The 15,671-nt window shown below is 40.9% G+C and overlaps 2 protein-coding genes across 2 annotated transcripts; one reads left to right on the plus strand and one right to left on the minus strand.

Annotated features, from left to right (window-relative positions):
• Window positions 1-2,007: 2,007 nt before the first annotated feature.
• On the plus strand, window positions 2,008-4,606 carry tmem88a (transmembrane protein 88 a). The gene is made up of 3 exons (XM_085420173.1): window positions 2,008-2,473; window positions 3,425-3,750; window positions 4,167-4,606. The coding sequence occupies exons 2-3, from the start codon at window positions 3,442-3,444 to the stop codon at window positions 4,452-4,454; spliced, it is 597 nt and encodes a 198-aa protein (XP_085276299.1). The 5' UTR covers window positions 2,008-2,473; window positions 3,425-3,441; the 3' UTR covers window positions 4,455-4,606.
• Window positions 4,607-6,227: 1,621 nt separating this feature from the next.
• pcolcea (procollagen C-endopeptidase enhancer a) lies at window positions 6,228-11,856 on the minus strand. The gene is made up of 9 exons (XM_085420174.1): window positions 11,677-11,856; window positions 9,322-9,430; window positions 8,976-9,234; window positions 7,783-7,907; window positions 7,546-7,682; window positions 7,152-7,453; window positions 6,986-7,063; window positions 6,730-6,900; window positions 6,228-6,587 (listed from the first exon to the last, which is right to left on the minus strand). The coding sequence occupies exons 1-9, from the start codon at window positions 11,763-11,765 to the stop codon at window positions 6,457-6,459; spliced, it is 1,401 nt and encodes a 466-aa protein (XP_085276300.1). The 5' UTR covers window positions 11,766-11,856; the 3' UTR covers window positions 6,228-6,456.
• Window positions 11,857-15,671: the final 3,815 nt, after the last annotated feature.

Here is a 15,671-nt window from a genome sequence, read left to right on the forward strand (position 1 = left end):
TTTCTTTTTTGGAGTCCCATCGAGTACCTTCTTCAGTCTTAACTGGCTAACCCTCTCTGCTCTCTTTGAGATTAGCTCAATATGAGCGGATGTCTTTTACCTGATGGGTAAGCTACAGCCTCTATTTGCATTCTATGAGAAAATCTTAAAAAGAGCTTTGCCCGCCCACAGTTGTAGATGGCTCGGCAAGCTGCTTTGCAACCCAACTCCATTCTAGTGTGGAGGTACAGAAGTTTATAAGCATTTAAAAACACGACTTATTTTATATGGTATCGTTTTCTAAGAAAGTGAGACTGAACTGCATGCAACTTGCTTCTGTCTGAATCTTTTATTAATTTGAATAAAAATTAGTTTTACAGGAGAATAAAACCTCGTGTTATTGGTGATGCAATTCCCCCTTTTTTTCTAGAACCAGTACATCAAAATTTCCATTTTCTAAAAATTCAAATAATCTCACTATGCACCATCCATTATCCATTAATTACTAAATTCCACTATCATTCCTGTCAAACTCAGTATTAATTAAAAAGTGTTAGCTATCAAGCCAAACTAACAAATGCTGAAACAAAGGATAATATTTTTTATTTTCATTTTAGTTTTCCAAGTTCACAAAATTGTTTCACTTTTGAAGGCATATCTGTGCAACAATGAGGTCTTGTGGTCCTGAAGGATCTGATCCAGCGTTTAAATGTGCCAGCTGCACTTCTGTCAGTCTGCTTATGGCCACTGAGTGGCTCCACTGGACACTGTGCTTCCCTCAGAGTTGATGCTGAGGGAGGCGAGCACACAGCTCGTTTATTTTTCCCTCCAACACTTTCCTGATACCATCTTGTCAAAGCTACAAGCTGCAGCTGCTCTCGAGTTCAGCAGGAAAGTAATTCAAATGTAGCAATAAGTCAACTAAGTCATACAGTAAAACAATGAAGTCAGTGCCTAAAGTGACCAAAAGAAGTAACGCTACATATTGCTTATACAATGATAATGAACCAAAATAATATAACAGATGTAGACTTGCATGAAACTGTTTGAAAACAGGCGCCACACGCAATGAGAGTGTCATTCTTTCTGTCTCACGGGTATGAGATTGCCAGACCTGTGCACATCACAGTGTCGAGCGTGGACACAGCAGCGGATATCCTGGATCCAAGGACAGGAAGACTGGTCTTCCTCTACCAGCCCTCTCATACACTCACATGCACATGCAAACAACACACACTGTGGCACTGCTAATGGCAAAAACACTGGTTGACCCCCGTCACCTTCTCTGTTCCTCATCCCCTCTTTCTATTTTAAACCCACAGATTAAACGCCAAGAGTTCTTTGATCAGTCTCATTCTCTTTGGGTAATTTACAGATCTGCCCCTTGTTAAAAAAGAAATAAACAAAGATGTCTACGGTGAGCTTTTTAAAAAAAAAGATAATAAAATTAGACTTCATATCAAAATACTAATTTCACCCTTTGATCTGAGCCCCTCTGGCTTCTTATCAGTCCCATGATAGCCTCTTTCCCCACCTCTAAATTAGCAAGTGTTCCCCCGCTTCCTCGTTTCCTTATGTTTTCTGAAAGAGCAGATCTGTTTTTCATCACAGGGTCAAAGGCCAAACCCCTGTCACTCCCGCACTGGGAAGAAACCTTATGTAAGTCTGTCTGTGCCTTAAACATCTTACTTCAGGCTATATTGCCAAGTGGTTGAATTGAGCTCTCAGTGAAAATGTAAATATAGCAAGTCTTCTGTCAGACTCTCAGTTTGACTTCTCCCAGAATGGGTTCAAATTTATTTATTTTTTCTCTTTTGGCTTGAAAAGCGATACAAAATGAGCTGTTTTGGATTTTGAACAGGACCTTATCGGGACTTGACAGTGAAGAAAAAGCTCAGTGAAGGTGTAAAGTGTTGCAGACTGGGCTGCATATAACTCCTCTAATCCATCCAAATAAACACTCTTCCTCCCTCCCCCTTCCTCTCAGGGGTTATCATATATAAACCCCTCCACTGCACCTCTGCCCAACAAACCTAACATCAGCCTTTAACACAGCCCAGCCTTCTTTCTGTGCATTCGAGGCAACACAGGATACAGGCTCACTGGCTCGGATCTCAAAACTGGAGTCAGAGTGAAAATCTTAAAAAGGGAAGGAAAAGCATGTCAGGGAAGGAAGCCAGTAGGAAAGCACAATTTGCCACCAGCCTGTAGAGCTTTTTTCTCCCCGCCTCTGTGACATCTCTAAAGTCCAAACTGCTGACAGATTCCTGATTCTTCTTCTTATTATTATTATTATTAGCTTGTATAATTAGCCCTGAGCACAGAAGAAGACTTAGCCGAGAGGTAGAAACTCCACCTTTACTTGGATATACGTTCGAAATCTGGATTTTTAGTCGGAGAAGACGCACATCAGGAGGAAATTCTTGAAATTCTCTTCATCTGCTGGTGCCACTACTGAGCTGCACCGGGGAAGGTCATCAGGTTTATAACGCAAGTAAGTATGACAGGATCCATCCTTTACTTTTGCTTTCCTTTCTTTTTTCTTTTTTTCAAAAATAAACAAAACAGCTCATTTTATTTGAATGTGTACACACTAAATCAGTGCCATTCAGTAGGGTTCATTTTGATCTGGAAGCAAACAGCCTATTTTCTCCAGTGTCTCCAAAAGGCCATCCCAGATCGAAGGAACTGTTAAAATGTTGTGTAAGCCGTTAATATGTTTTTTTAATACTCAAAAAGCCCTTTTAATCTATGTGATAGTTGTTACTCAAGTTGTACTCTTTGACTTCCATATAATGCACAATAATCTAGTTTTAGAAGAGATATTTTTTAATGATCTTAACACCTAACTGGACAGTCGATTGGAGGGTGAGGTTGAAATGCCAAAGTGAAAGATTTCACACTGGTGAATACCAGCAGCTGTCAGTGCAGCACAGATCAGAGGGAAGTAGTGTTAGTGCTCCTCTTTATCGCGTGGAAACACTTGAATGAATTGAAATGTAGGAATTAAAAGCTCACACCCAGCATTTCATGAATAAAATTGTGACATTGTTCTGACACTTCGGTGAGTAGTGGAATTTTTTCAAACTTTTCCAGATGCTCCTGGCTCATTGTTTTGGGAGGGGGTTGGAGGTGGAGTCAGGGAAGTTAATTTCCTTGCACTTACAACTGTGCAGTTATCTCATGGTGACTTTCCATATCTTTCGCCATAATATTTCAGGGACCTATTGCATAATATGGTTTAACATTCTGTAACTTTCCATCTTTGTAGCGGTCAGACTGAATCAGAATCAGAGCATGCAGGGAGAGGGAAGGTTTTTAACAGACAATCAAAGACCCAAGATGAGATCGATAACGCCGGGATTAAAACAAAGTCATGCTGATCCAGGTTGTTTTGTGGATTGTCTAGCTGCATGAATGACTCGTGTGTGGTTTTTTTATGCAGAAAAGACCACAAAGAAGATGAGCCTCTCACGGACCGGGACGCTGGAGAAGACAATGTCTGAGCAAGCCCGCTCCGAAGCACGGTTCTCCTCCAGATTGGGGTCAGGGGTCGTGGTGCCGCCTCCTTACTCTCACAGAGGGAGCGAAGCCGCTGACCCCCCTGTGGAGTTGAGGGGCTCTCTGGACTGCTGGGCGTGCTCCGTGCTGGTCACTGCACAGAATATGATCATCGCTCTGATCAATTTCAGTCTGGCCAGCATCTTGTTCGGCATCATCCTCACCCCTGCGCTGACCATGATCGTATTCGGCTTTCTCTGCCACTCCACAGTAAATACATATATATATTTATATAATTATCTTGGATTTAATGAAAGAAAATGCTGTTTTAAAAGATTGAAAGAAAGGGGTTAAAACTAGATTCTGCTGGTAATCACAGTTTATCAAACCAACCACTGGAGTTGCACCTCCTGATGTCGATTTTTAATCAAACTCTTATGTTGGAATGCCAAAGAAAAGAAAGGAATTCCTTTATTTCCGGAGATTTGACGCTGTTTTCTCAGCTGTTTCTGGAGCCTCCCAGAGCTCATTTACTAAGCTGCTCTAGGTCACTGTGAGACTTAGGCCCTCACAAACAGCACACTGCATGCTGACCGTGTTGTACATCACTAGTGTGAGCACCTTAAATACACAAACACTTCTTAGAGTTAGTGCTGATGATGTGCTGCTCATCCCTTCTCCTTCAGGTGCAGCCCCATGGAACATCACTATACTGTTCAGACCTGCTGGACGACACAGCCTGCATAGCCCTGCTGGTGGTGGGCTTTCTGCTGCTCACCCCTCTGCTGGTCTTGGCGCTGGCGGCTTACTGCCGTCTGGCCCGACACCTCCAGCTGGGCCTGTGCTTCATCCCCTACAGCCGGGCTGTGTACAAGAACCTGCCCACCCAACGCAATCAGAAGCAAGGTCCGGGGAGCTGCTTTAGTCAACAGGATGCAATGGAGAGACAGGGGAAGGGTAGCATCTGGGTGTAGATGAGAGGAGTGGAGAGGAGGATTATATATGATTATATTATCAAGTTTCCTGCTTTATAACGAAATCTACTTTTATATGTCCTTTTTCTGTAGCCATTGTAAAAATCCATCACATTTAATCATTCATATTCATTGTTTAAGAGTCACAATTGCGTTTTGAATACAGTTTCAATGTATTTAATTTCTTTTCTTTTCTTTTATACAGTAAAGTTATTTTTAAAAAAAATAAAGTGTCACTCAGCTTTTTTTTTTTTTTTACACAAAAGAAAACCTGCCCTGATAGCTCAGTTAACTCAGTGACATATACTTTTGGCCAGATGCAGGAAAAACTCATGACACGAGCTACATAAAATATAGCATGGGCCAGATGTGGCTCAAAGGGTATGACCTGAGACTGACTTAGGATACGGCACGTGTCTGGGGTCATAAGGTAGACCCGTGGCTTAGTTGAGGCAGCTAGACTGCATCTCAGCCTCATTAGTCAAAGCCAAAGGTAGCCCAAAGAAAATTACAAATGTGTGCCAAATGCTGAACATGGTGAAGGAGGACATGCAGAGTGTTGGTGTGGCAGAAGAGGATGCTAGGGATGAAACTGAAGATAAAATTGAAGAATGAGGAGAAGACTGGGTAGTAGATCTAATGGACAAACTGCCATCAACAACCCACATAACAAGCTGCTGGAAAGCAAAGAGGGCATATGGGGATGTCAGCTTTTTCACAGGTGAGTCTGTTACACTGGACTTCTCACTTAGACATAAAAAGCCACATCCCTGCTGTGTGACTGATGGTAGGAGTACTCTGTTATTTTTCTTTCTGTTATTTCTACAACTTGTGATGCCCTGGTATAGCCGTGTTGGGCGACTGTGGCTCAGGGGGTTGGGAAGCGCATCTGTAACCGGAAGGTCGCTGGTTCGATCCCTAGGCTCTCTGTCCTGGTCGTTGTGTCCTTGGGCAAGACACTTTACCCTACTGCCTACTGGTGTTGGCCAGAGGGGCCGATGGCGCGATATGGCAGCCTCGCTTCTGTCAGTCTGCTCCAGGGCAGCTGTGGCTACAACCGTAGTTTGCCTCCACCAGTGTGTGAATGTGAGAGTGAATGAATAGTGGTATTGTAAAGCGCTTTGGGTGCCTTGAAAAGCGCTGTATAGCCGTGTGAAACACATTTATACTAATAAACTTCAGTAATAATTAAAAAAGCAAGGTTTCCAATTATAATTCCGTACTAAAAGTACAGAACATTTTTTGGTTGCACTCTAGTTATATGAGGTCAGAACAGGAATTTGTAGAAACCTTTTTGAAAAACGTGACATCTTGATTTAGACTCTTTGACCAAAGACTTTAGACTTTATCACCTCTTGAGATTTTTAATAGGAACCACGGATCTCAAATATAAGGTCAGTCTGCCAGACCCTGGCCCTAGAAGTATTCAGTGGTTCAGATGGTTTTGCAAGCTACAAAAACGGCAGAGAAAAAGTGAGCAATTCCATTTCCTTTGTTAATAAAATTGAGGAATTTCTTGATATATCTTTCGAAAATTGACTTTGTCATTCCTGGCTTCAGAATCTTCGAATAAAAAAATATTGAAAAAAAAATGAAGGTAAACTGGTCTCTGTGTTTATGAATGACAATACATTTTCTTCATCTAGAGCCATGATTATCCGATTCATAATGTGCAGGTTGCTCTTACTTTTTAAATCCACAAGGTGGAGTCAGAGACATCATTCTAATATTAAGTGTCACAGTTGATACACACACACAAAGTAGCCAGTCAGATAAAATGAAAGAGATATAAAACCTTTATTCAGTTATAAATTACAAACATAAGGTTTGGCAGAGTTTTGAATAAGACATTACAATTGCCTTCCTTTTAATTATTTTGCGGTACAACACTGAAGTTATGTATTCCTGTATAACATATATATAGTGCTTTGAAAGAGCTGCATTTCACATTAAAATGTCTAGATTTGTGTTTCCATTTTCTGGTCTGGACGGGTATTTGAGGTTAACAGGGTTGTTGGCTGATATTCATTAACAATTTGTGGTGTGGGGCTTTGTAGAGAGCTGTGAATGCACCGGGTTCCAGGGTACCTTGTCCCTGTTCATTCACCTGACCCATGATGATGTAGTTGACACCTGTGAGAATGAAAAAAAAAACGAAACCCAAAAAACCCCACAAACATTAAGATTAAATGAGGTTATGTTTGTTGAGTTAAAGACGATACTGCTGATCTCCGGCACCTGGATAATACGAATTAAAAAATAAGCAACAACCCACCTTTGCGGAACAGCGGGCACTTCTTGCACTGCGACATCAGCTTAACTGACATGGTCTCTCCAACTTGTGTTATGGTTAGCCGGCCTGCTTTGTAGGCCTTGATGAGGGACACAGTAATCTGAATAGCACCTCGGGGCCTCGGGGCCACAGAGGTCACCTTCCCGGTTAATACTGGAAAAAAGGTGGGGTCAGTCAGAACGCAACATCTGATTGATAATGCATGTGTGTGTATATATGTCAACAGCAGGAAACTTACCAAATTCACTGGCACAGAAACTAGTCTTGATTGTTCCATTTCTTTTACAGGCTTTGGCACAGAGTGGATTTTGAGGCACTAATAAGAAAATAGTGAAAAAGAAATAATATGTTTTTAGTGATACTAGTTGTTAACTTTTTTATTTTTATTTTGTACATTTACCTACCAGGCCTCTTTCCATTTGGCTTTGCATTACGGTCTCTAGTGGGCTTGACTGGTTTGGGGCTCGGAGTGGACCTAGGGACAGGAGCTGGCACATATTTGGTGGTTGTTTCTATCGGGGTAGAAGGATGTGCAGGTTTGACAGAAGGTACTGGAGGACTGTATCTTGTAGTCTGTCCTGAGTTGACTGTTGGTATCTGAGAACCACGTGCGATGCTGGTAAAGTGGGCGAGGAACCCATCAGACGTCACACTGAGGTCTGACACAAACTGGACCAGTAGCACATTTCCGCTGGTAACAATAGGTCTAGGAACGAGACAGGAAAAAGGATGAGGTGTAAAATTAGAAATGGCTATTTTAAAACGACTTTAAAGGCTTCAGAAATTTCTGTCACTCACTCTGGGACCTGATCGCCACAGTATTTTCCAATCAGACGTGAGTCATCCCTCTCTCCGCCATTAAAGAATGCCACATAGTCAAAGCGACAATAAGCGTCATCCTCCACGGCAAACTTATCAAAATTCACGTGGATCACCTGGTATCCAAAGAGACACAAGTATAAAGATTCAATTAATCAAAGTAAGGAACTTTGGACTATACAGTGGCTGCACACTGCGAGTCAGCTTGCCACTGACCATATTGGGCTCCACAGTGATCAGCCAGGAGCAGCTTGTTCCTGGTTCGTATTTTTTGTCGGGCCAGTTGGGTGTCTTGATCTCTCCCTGGGCTTTTGTCATCCTCCCCCCACAGAACTGTTCGTCTGAAACAAGCCGTAAACACTCCATTAGGGTGCTAAATGAAGAGACTTGTAAATTTTTCTTAAAGCTGTCTGCACCATTAATATCAAATAAGACATTTCACATTTATAACAAAGATATAAATTTCAACATTTTGAGCTGTTATTAATAATCTAGCCTGTTGGCTGGAACACTTTTTAAAACACATTGTGCAAGCTCAGGGGTGTAGCATCATACTTTGGCCTCTATTCCGGCCCCCCTTCTACTATTATTACACAATTTCTGATGAGCCCCCAGGGTACTGCTGGAGGTCGCTGGTGCAGCATGACTCAGGGTCACATTTGAAGCATATTATTGAAGCTTAATTATAAGCTCTTCCAAACAAAAAAGAAAAGTCTGAAGACTAATCTCAGGCTTGATACTCAACATCTATCTGCTGAATCCAGACTGTCGATGGTTCTGCCTCCTGTTACTTTTAATGATATGTTTCAGATCATTTGCCAGAGGTTACTTTAATTACCAGTAATAATTTGCTATTGAAGGTTTTAATGCAAAGAAATTCACTACTTATTATTCTGCTCCCTTACAACAGTACTGTGAAAGCTGGATGAGGTGGGAAACTTCCTGTTTTCTTTAACACTGTAAACACTTCATTCCTAAACTATGAAAGCTGCACTTGCCAATCGTTTTAAAGAATATAGTCATTTTTAATAGTTTAAATCCAAAACAGGCTTAATCTGGGATTTATAAAAATTTTAGGAGTCATAAATGTTGTTAAACTAATGTGTATTGAGAACCTCTGCAGTGCTTTCAAATGTTTTATTATTATTATTGTTATTATTATTACTTTGGTTTTAGGTTTGCCACCACTTAAAGCTGAGCAGGCAAGAGGCCAAGAAGAAGAGGAGATTAACTATTTAATTAAGCTTAACTTTAATTTAAGGCAAAATTACCTCATTAGAAATTGTGGTCATGGATACGAAGTCCAAAAATATATGCTACATTCAGGCACTGGGATTATTTGGGAATGCATACATGGCATTATAATGAAAAACACAAAAACAAAACAGCTTCATCATGTGACCACATACCAGATACGTAGGGTTTGACTGCACTGAAATAGGCCAGAAATCCTCGACTCTGCGTCTCGTCATCAGTCACCATCTCCAGCATCATCATGTTTGTGGTTGAAATGAGCGCTCCAGGTCGGAAAGTTCCACAAAAGCGACCCAGTTTTTGCACCAAGTTGGAATGTCCATTGTAAACATCCAGATAGTCGTAGCGGCATTGTGAGTCAGCCTCGAGGTCAAAAATGCGAAAGGAGAGCGTTATCACGTTTCCCTCTGGGACCTGGAAAGCATCGAGATCACATGAGTCAGACACAGAAAGCTTGGAAAAGCTGGAGAACTCAGGCTTGGGGAAGGGAGAGTGACTCACAGTGATGCGCCAGGCACATTTGCTGTTTGGTTTGTAGAAGCTTGGGAACCCTTCACTTCCAACAAAGCCTGATTCAGCAACCATGTCTCCTCCGCAGTAGAACACAGGCCTGTGGTAAAGGAGTCAGTGAGAAATGGGAATCTCAAGCAGAGTCCTAAAAGGACTAACATCCTCTAGTTGTCTCTCTAAATGAACTCTTGGCTGTTGTGGTTGTTGTTGTGGGAATTTACTGGAAGAAATTAGTGTAAGAAGATGGAAATTTTCATTATATGATGATTTAATCGCAGGGTGCAGATGTTGCTACATGTATTCTTGCAATGTTTTTCTTAATTAAAGTCTGCTGCTTAATTGACACTAAAACAGGGAAAGAATGAAAAAAACAACAATAATCACACTTCAATCAAGTTGGAGTCAGCACTTGAGCTCTGTAACAGGATCATAATTAAGTTAAGATGACTTCTTTTGACAGACCCTTGTTTACTCTATATCAGTCATTTATAAAGCCTATAAATCGATTTATAGTCTTAGCTTGGCTGTACCTCAGGAAATAGAGCCAGAGACTGTATATAAAACATGGCTGTGGCTTTCTGCTCTTAAGACAGAAGCCAGCGCAGAAGTACTTTGCATTCTTTTTAAAGTCCAGCAAGAGGAAAATCTTGTGATTGCAAAAAGACTTCTGATTAAATGGTTATACGTGTGGGTTTACATAGCGATTTTCTTTTGTCAATTATCGTCCCCATAGGAATCTGAACTTTTGATTGATTGAAGTCATTAGCCTTTTGCTAATGTTGAAGCTTCACAGCTGGACTTCCATTACCAATAGGAGACGCCAAGGTCCACTAATCTAAAGGTTGGTGGTTTCATTCGCAGATCTTATAGCCACATGTTGAATAGCATTTTAGTAAGATAAATTGCTCCCAAATTACCTGTCATTATTTGTGTGTTTTAAATAGACTTGTACCTATAGTTTGCTTTTCTATTCAATTTGAGCACTCAAAGGGCTTTCTTATACAAGCCTCATCTACCCAGTCACACAACTGCCTTTTTCTTAGTCCATTTATACAGTAAAAGATTTTCAAACTTAACAGAGTTTGAACTAACCAGCCATGGTTTGAGTTTGGGCTAGCATAACTAATGTAAACTGGTTATCATGTTTGTGTCTTTTGATCCCCAATGTGTTCCTTGGACAAAACAACACTTTACATGAACAAGAAAGAGGTGGGTATTTCCTTCTTCTTGCTAGTTAACATTATCTGTTATCTTTGGTGTTGGAAACTATCTAAGTTGTTGTAACTAGTTTACCCACGAGGTAAGATTTGTAATGCTTGTTAAATAGAGATGTTCTTGCATTTGTGCAATGTGCGTATTTACATCAAATAACTGTTTGACTCAGACTGACTTTGATATTGTGTGCAGCTAACAGAGGCTAACTAGCTAAATTTAATAGGGGTTAGAGACAATACCATCACAGTGGTTGCACATATTAATTTTTAATTTGTATTTTTTTAAACTTGAGTGCTTTGGTAGTCCATAACTATGTAGTGACTAGTCAGTAGCTTTAAGTAAAGAGTTGAATAATTGTAGGCCAGTGAAAAGTACTGGGGATTTTACAGCTGATGCTCAGGTTTTGGACACTTTGTCAAAATGTACTTTCCAGGAAGAAAAATGTCCTATTTTGGCAAGGATACATTTGTAAAACTAGGAGCCACTGAAAAAATGTCAGTTATTATGAAGTCATTTCTGTTAAGGGATATTTTACAGTTAGTGGTGTAGAGAGTTTTGGAGAGTTCAAGTTTTTAAGAAATATAAAACATCTTTCAATCATGCCTCATTTTAGAGGAAGTAAACAAATTGTAAGGAGGCAAAAACAGCAACGTGGACAACCAAAATTAGAAAACTAAAATTAGATTGAAACATAACGTTGTTGTTTTCCCAGACTAGGACTCAGACAGCAGAACCCCAGCAAAGTCAGACAGCTGCTGATTACAGCCTAAATGCACAGAATCAGAGCCAAGTTTCTCTGATTCAACCCCACAGGCAGAGCTGAAAGCATTAACATCTGTGGCACCTCAGCCTTTGCAAACTCAGTGCGCCACACATCATGAGCCCAAAACCAACAGGACAGCTCTGTGCCCAATTAAACAGTCAGCTGGAAAGAATGTACAGAAGCAGGACTGAATTAAAATGTCATAGTAAAGATCATTTCAAAGAGCCTTTTTATCCTGGTTGATATTTGTTAAAATAAACAAAAGTATCTTCACCTCACATATCTGCATATGAGGATCAGAGTGAATTTCAAGAAGAACCTTTCTTTTGCAGGTTCTCGATCACAAATGGTTTAAAATGCAACCTCACCTGGTGAAATTTGTCTGTTGGGCCTTTGTCCATCCCAAACTCAGAGACAAGACCAAGGAGAGACCCCAGATATGGCTCATTGGCTTCATGATGCTGCGTACAAAAAGCAAACCAGACTATTTGCAGAAAAGGAAGATGGTAACAGGAGGCAAGAGGTGAAAGACAGAGGAGGAGGAAGTGGAGGAGAAGGAGGAGGAGGAGGCTCGGAATGGGCGGAGAGAATGAATGAGTAGGGGGGCAAGAATGGACGAAGAGATGGACAATAAGGATGAAAGGGCTAAAGTTGCAAAAAATAACCATGAGGGGGGGGATGACATGAGTGGCGAGGGACGGAGGAGAAGGCTTTAATTTGAGCCAGATGTTTCTTCCAGAGTAAGTCTGGTCTCAGTCTCAGTGAGCATCTAGGAAGGAGGAGCAAAGGGCTCCAGTATCAGAAGTCTGGAAAGTTTTGTTTCTGGATGTTTCTGGACCTTTAAATGCCTAAAAGTTCAGGAAAAATGAACTCCAGCTTGCGTCTGACTCCTGATTACAGAGAGGGCACAGGTAGAGGCAAAGCCTGAGGCTGTATGGGCTGTACGTGCACAGGAAGGCCCGTAAATCTTTACATTCCACAGCATGATGTGAGACCTTTAATTTGCAAAACAGAATGTTTTTCTTTAAAAAAAATAGCCTTAGTTGAATGAAAAATACATGTGGGAGTCAAAATAAGCTCTAATAGGAATGATAATAAACCTGATGCTCTTATTTCCCTAAGCCCCAGGAGCTCCTTTGGCTCCATTGACTCAAGGACTGTTTATTTGCCACCAAGGCAAGAATAACACTTGAGAGGAGGGAGTATCCTTTCTCTGTTGAGATTCAGTAATGAGCCAACTCTTTCGCCTGCGTTATTGAGGCCTGTGGAGGGTACGCTGATGTAAAATGATAAATTTTTATGGACTACAAAGGTGGACATCTTGATCAAACTGTGAGGGAAAAGGTCCAGACAGTCTGTAAAATCACAAAGATATTTCCACAAAGAAGTTTTTTTTCTTTTCTCTTCTTTCTTTTTTTATGTTTAGTAAGATTTTATAGTTCAGATCTCATTGTGGCGTTCCAGATTGCTTGAAAGAGGTTTTGTGCCACATGCTTTCCAAACTTTTGACAGATTTGGTGCTTGTCTGTTTTGCAGTTAGAGAAATGAGCATTCCCCAGTTGTGCTGTGTTGTGTTTGTGTTTAACCCCAAAGACTCTGATAAGAGTCAGCAGGGGAAGGAATGCAAAGGCGCACAGGAGTCTGCTGGTGGTGGTGGTGGTGGTGGGTGGGGTGGGGGGGTGGAGTGTACGACGTCTGCACAACCATGCAGCCGCTGCCAATATGTGTGGGAGTAACAGTGACCTTTAAGCCGTAATCCGAGGCAAGAGTGTAGGTTTCTGCTGTAACTCCTGAAAGAGTCCTCCAAGCTGGCCCCACATTCCTGCTGGGGAGTCAAGAGGGAACAGCAGCGGGGGAGGAGATGACTTGTAGTGAACGGACGGCTGAGGCAAAAGAGGAGGGGTGCGCTGACTGAGAAAAATGGAAAACAAACTTAAAACAGTTTGACAGCGAGACAGTCCCAGAAAAGTGAAAAGTTGTTTTTGGTACGCACCCTGGAGTTAGGTCACGTCCATGCCTCCTCCCTGAGCCAGCACATTACTGTTATTACATCCACACATTTCCTTTTGCAAGCTGTTAATCTCTCTCCCTCTCTTTTTAAACTCTGAAACACAATTTAACGTGACACTGCGCTTCAGAGGTGAGGAAAAAAAAACCAAAACCAGAATGCGTGCAGTTGTGTGAATCCATCTGTAAAGGTGATGGATCCAAACTGATGATTTTAAAGCAACTGTGGAGCCATCTGTTCTGTTTAAATATGGTTCCTCACAAATTCACTCCACACATTTTTTTTTAAAAAAAGAAGAAAAAAAACATTCCTCAAATCATGTGGTGCGTTGCAGTAAGGACCAACTCTCATAGGATCTCAGTGATAACTAGATGGAAGCACATGCAGAGGTTACTTGGAATGACTGTGTCCTGCTTTGTCTGAGTTTGTCACTTTTCAGGAGGGAAGTCGTTGAGGCATAATAGCCTTTTTCCTGGATGCACTTCATTGTGCGTTTTATGGGGAAAATAAGATATTCCAGTGAATGAGCCAAAAAGCTCACAGCAATAACAGGATGTCTCACTAAAGTCAGATCTAACGGCAACTCAAATGTCACACCTAATACTTGACTTCCCTCACATTTTATGGTAGCTGCTCAGGAGACATCATTATTTGCCAGTAAGTCCGAGTCATGGTAATGACAGTATTCAGCTAGAAAGTTAATTCCTTTCACATGCATGCTTTTTCCCTTATGCTGCAGTGGCAGACATGTGGTTTACAGAAATAAAAAGCACAAGTTAGACAGATTAGAAAATAGCTAACTATATCCATCTGTAGAAATGAGTTCAAATAATAAACACCATCAAAACAAAAACAAGACGCTTGCATGAGGAAACATCTGAAAAGAAAACTCTAAGTGCGCAAATAGAGCAGTGGTTACCCTCACAGATTTCGATGTAGCTGGTTGCATGCAGAGGTGATATAAACGAAGTGTTGCAAGCCAGCATCTATGCTTTTGCATGCTGGCAAGTAGTTTAGTGTGAGTAATTTCAGTCTGTAGTGTACGTGAAGTAATGTTGTAGAGGACAGGGCGACACCCAGCGGTGAAAACGTGAAGCTACATCTTGGGTGCAGTGTTATTTCTTATCGCCGCCCTCACAAATAGATGGTGAAGTCGTGTAACAACAATGGTCTATCCCCCCTCTTTCTGTTTCATCATCTTCGGAGTGATAGCAGCTCATTTTCTGTTTCTTCGTCCAAGTTGTTCCATTTGAAGCGTGTGCAGTCGTTCATTTAGCCACTCTGTCAGAAAGCCTGTTTTGCGCTGACGAAGCAATTGGAAAGAGTCAGCGCCATGATAATAATGTGCAAAATGAAGCTTTGCTTTTATGTGCTTAATTTAGAGCTAGCGCTTGCTGGAGAGCTTTCTTCTTCTTCTTTTATTACATATGTGGGCTAGGAAATTCATATTTAGTGAACCGATAGCAAGAAATATGACCGCTTTAGCTACTCTTCAAAATAAAAGCCACCGGAAACGACGATGATAACGTTTTGGTTTTTTGATTGAGCATTTATTAGAATTAAGTAGAAAATTCGAGAATAAAGGTAAAATACTGCTTGATCTTGGAATAAAATTGTCGGCAATAAGATAAAATTGTTAATTTTCGATACTTACTTGGTTACCAGATGCTAAAAGAGAAATTATCTATCTGTTACCTGACACAAAAAGTAGTACATTCTCACAAATTGTGGCTTTACTATTAAAATTTCTATTTATGTTCTCAAAATTTCAACTTTAATATGATCCTAATACTCCTTCATAGGTTTCCCTGGTTCCAAAACCCTAATTAGATATTGGCAGGTTGTTAGAAGTTTTTAGAGAGCAACCCCCCCCCCCCCCCCCCCCCAAAAAAAATCCCATTCTGTGATGTACATGAGTGTCTCAGCCACACCTGACAGTTTGTATTTTTGCCCTCTGGTTTCAAGAGACTTACTTTTCTGATACAGAATTTAGTGTGCGTAATTACTATGGAGGCGTAAGTTTTGTGCCTACTTTATTAGTCTAACTACAGTGAACGAGCTACATTATAGTTTAGCTCATTTATATGCTCATGCAACTGGTTGTGCATGCTGTTTAGTTTTCAGTGATGCGAGAGTCTTAATGTGAGTTTAAGGAGTTAAAAAGAGACTATAAACCAGACTGAATGGATGCAGAGGTGCACATTTTTCTGACTTCAGGTCTTAACATAGTCTTTTTTGGCACTCTTGCATATACTAAGGATCAATTAAGGATATCATTTGCATTGGTAATAACTGTATGCTTATTCACACAGGTCCCAGATTTGCAGTCACATTTGCATTTCCCCATTGTTGCAC

The sequence above is a fragment of the Rhamphochromis longiceps genome, linkage group LG10 (genome assembly GCF_057381845.1).
Source record: "Rhamphochromis longiceps isolate RC_006_pf linkage group LG10, R_longiceps_female_GT1.1, whole genome shotgun sequence".
Lineage (NCBI taxonomy): Eukaryota > Metazoa > Chordata > Actinopteri > Cichliformes > Cichlidae > Rhamphochromis > Rhamphochromis longiceps.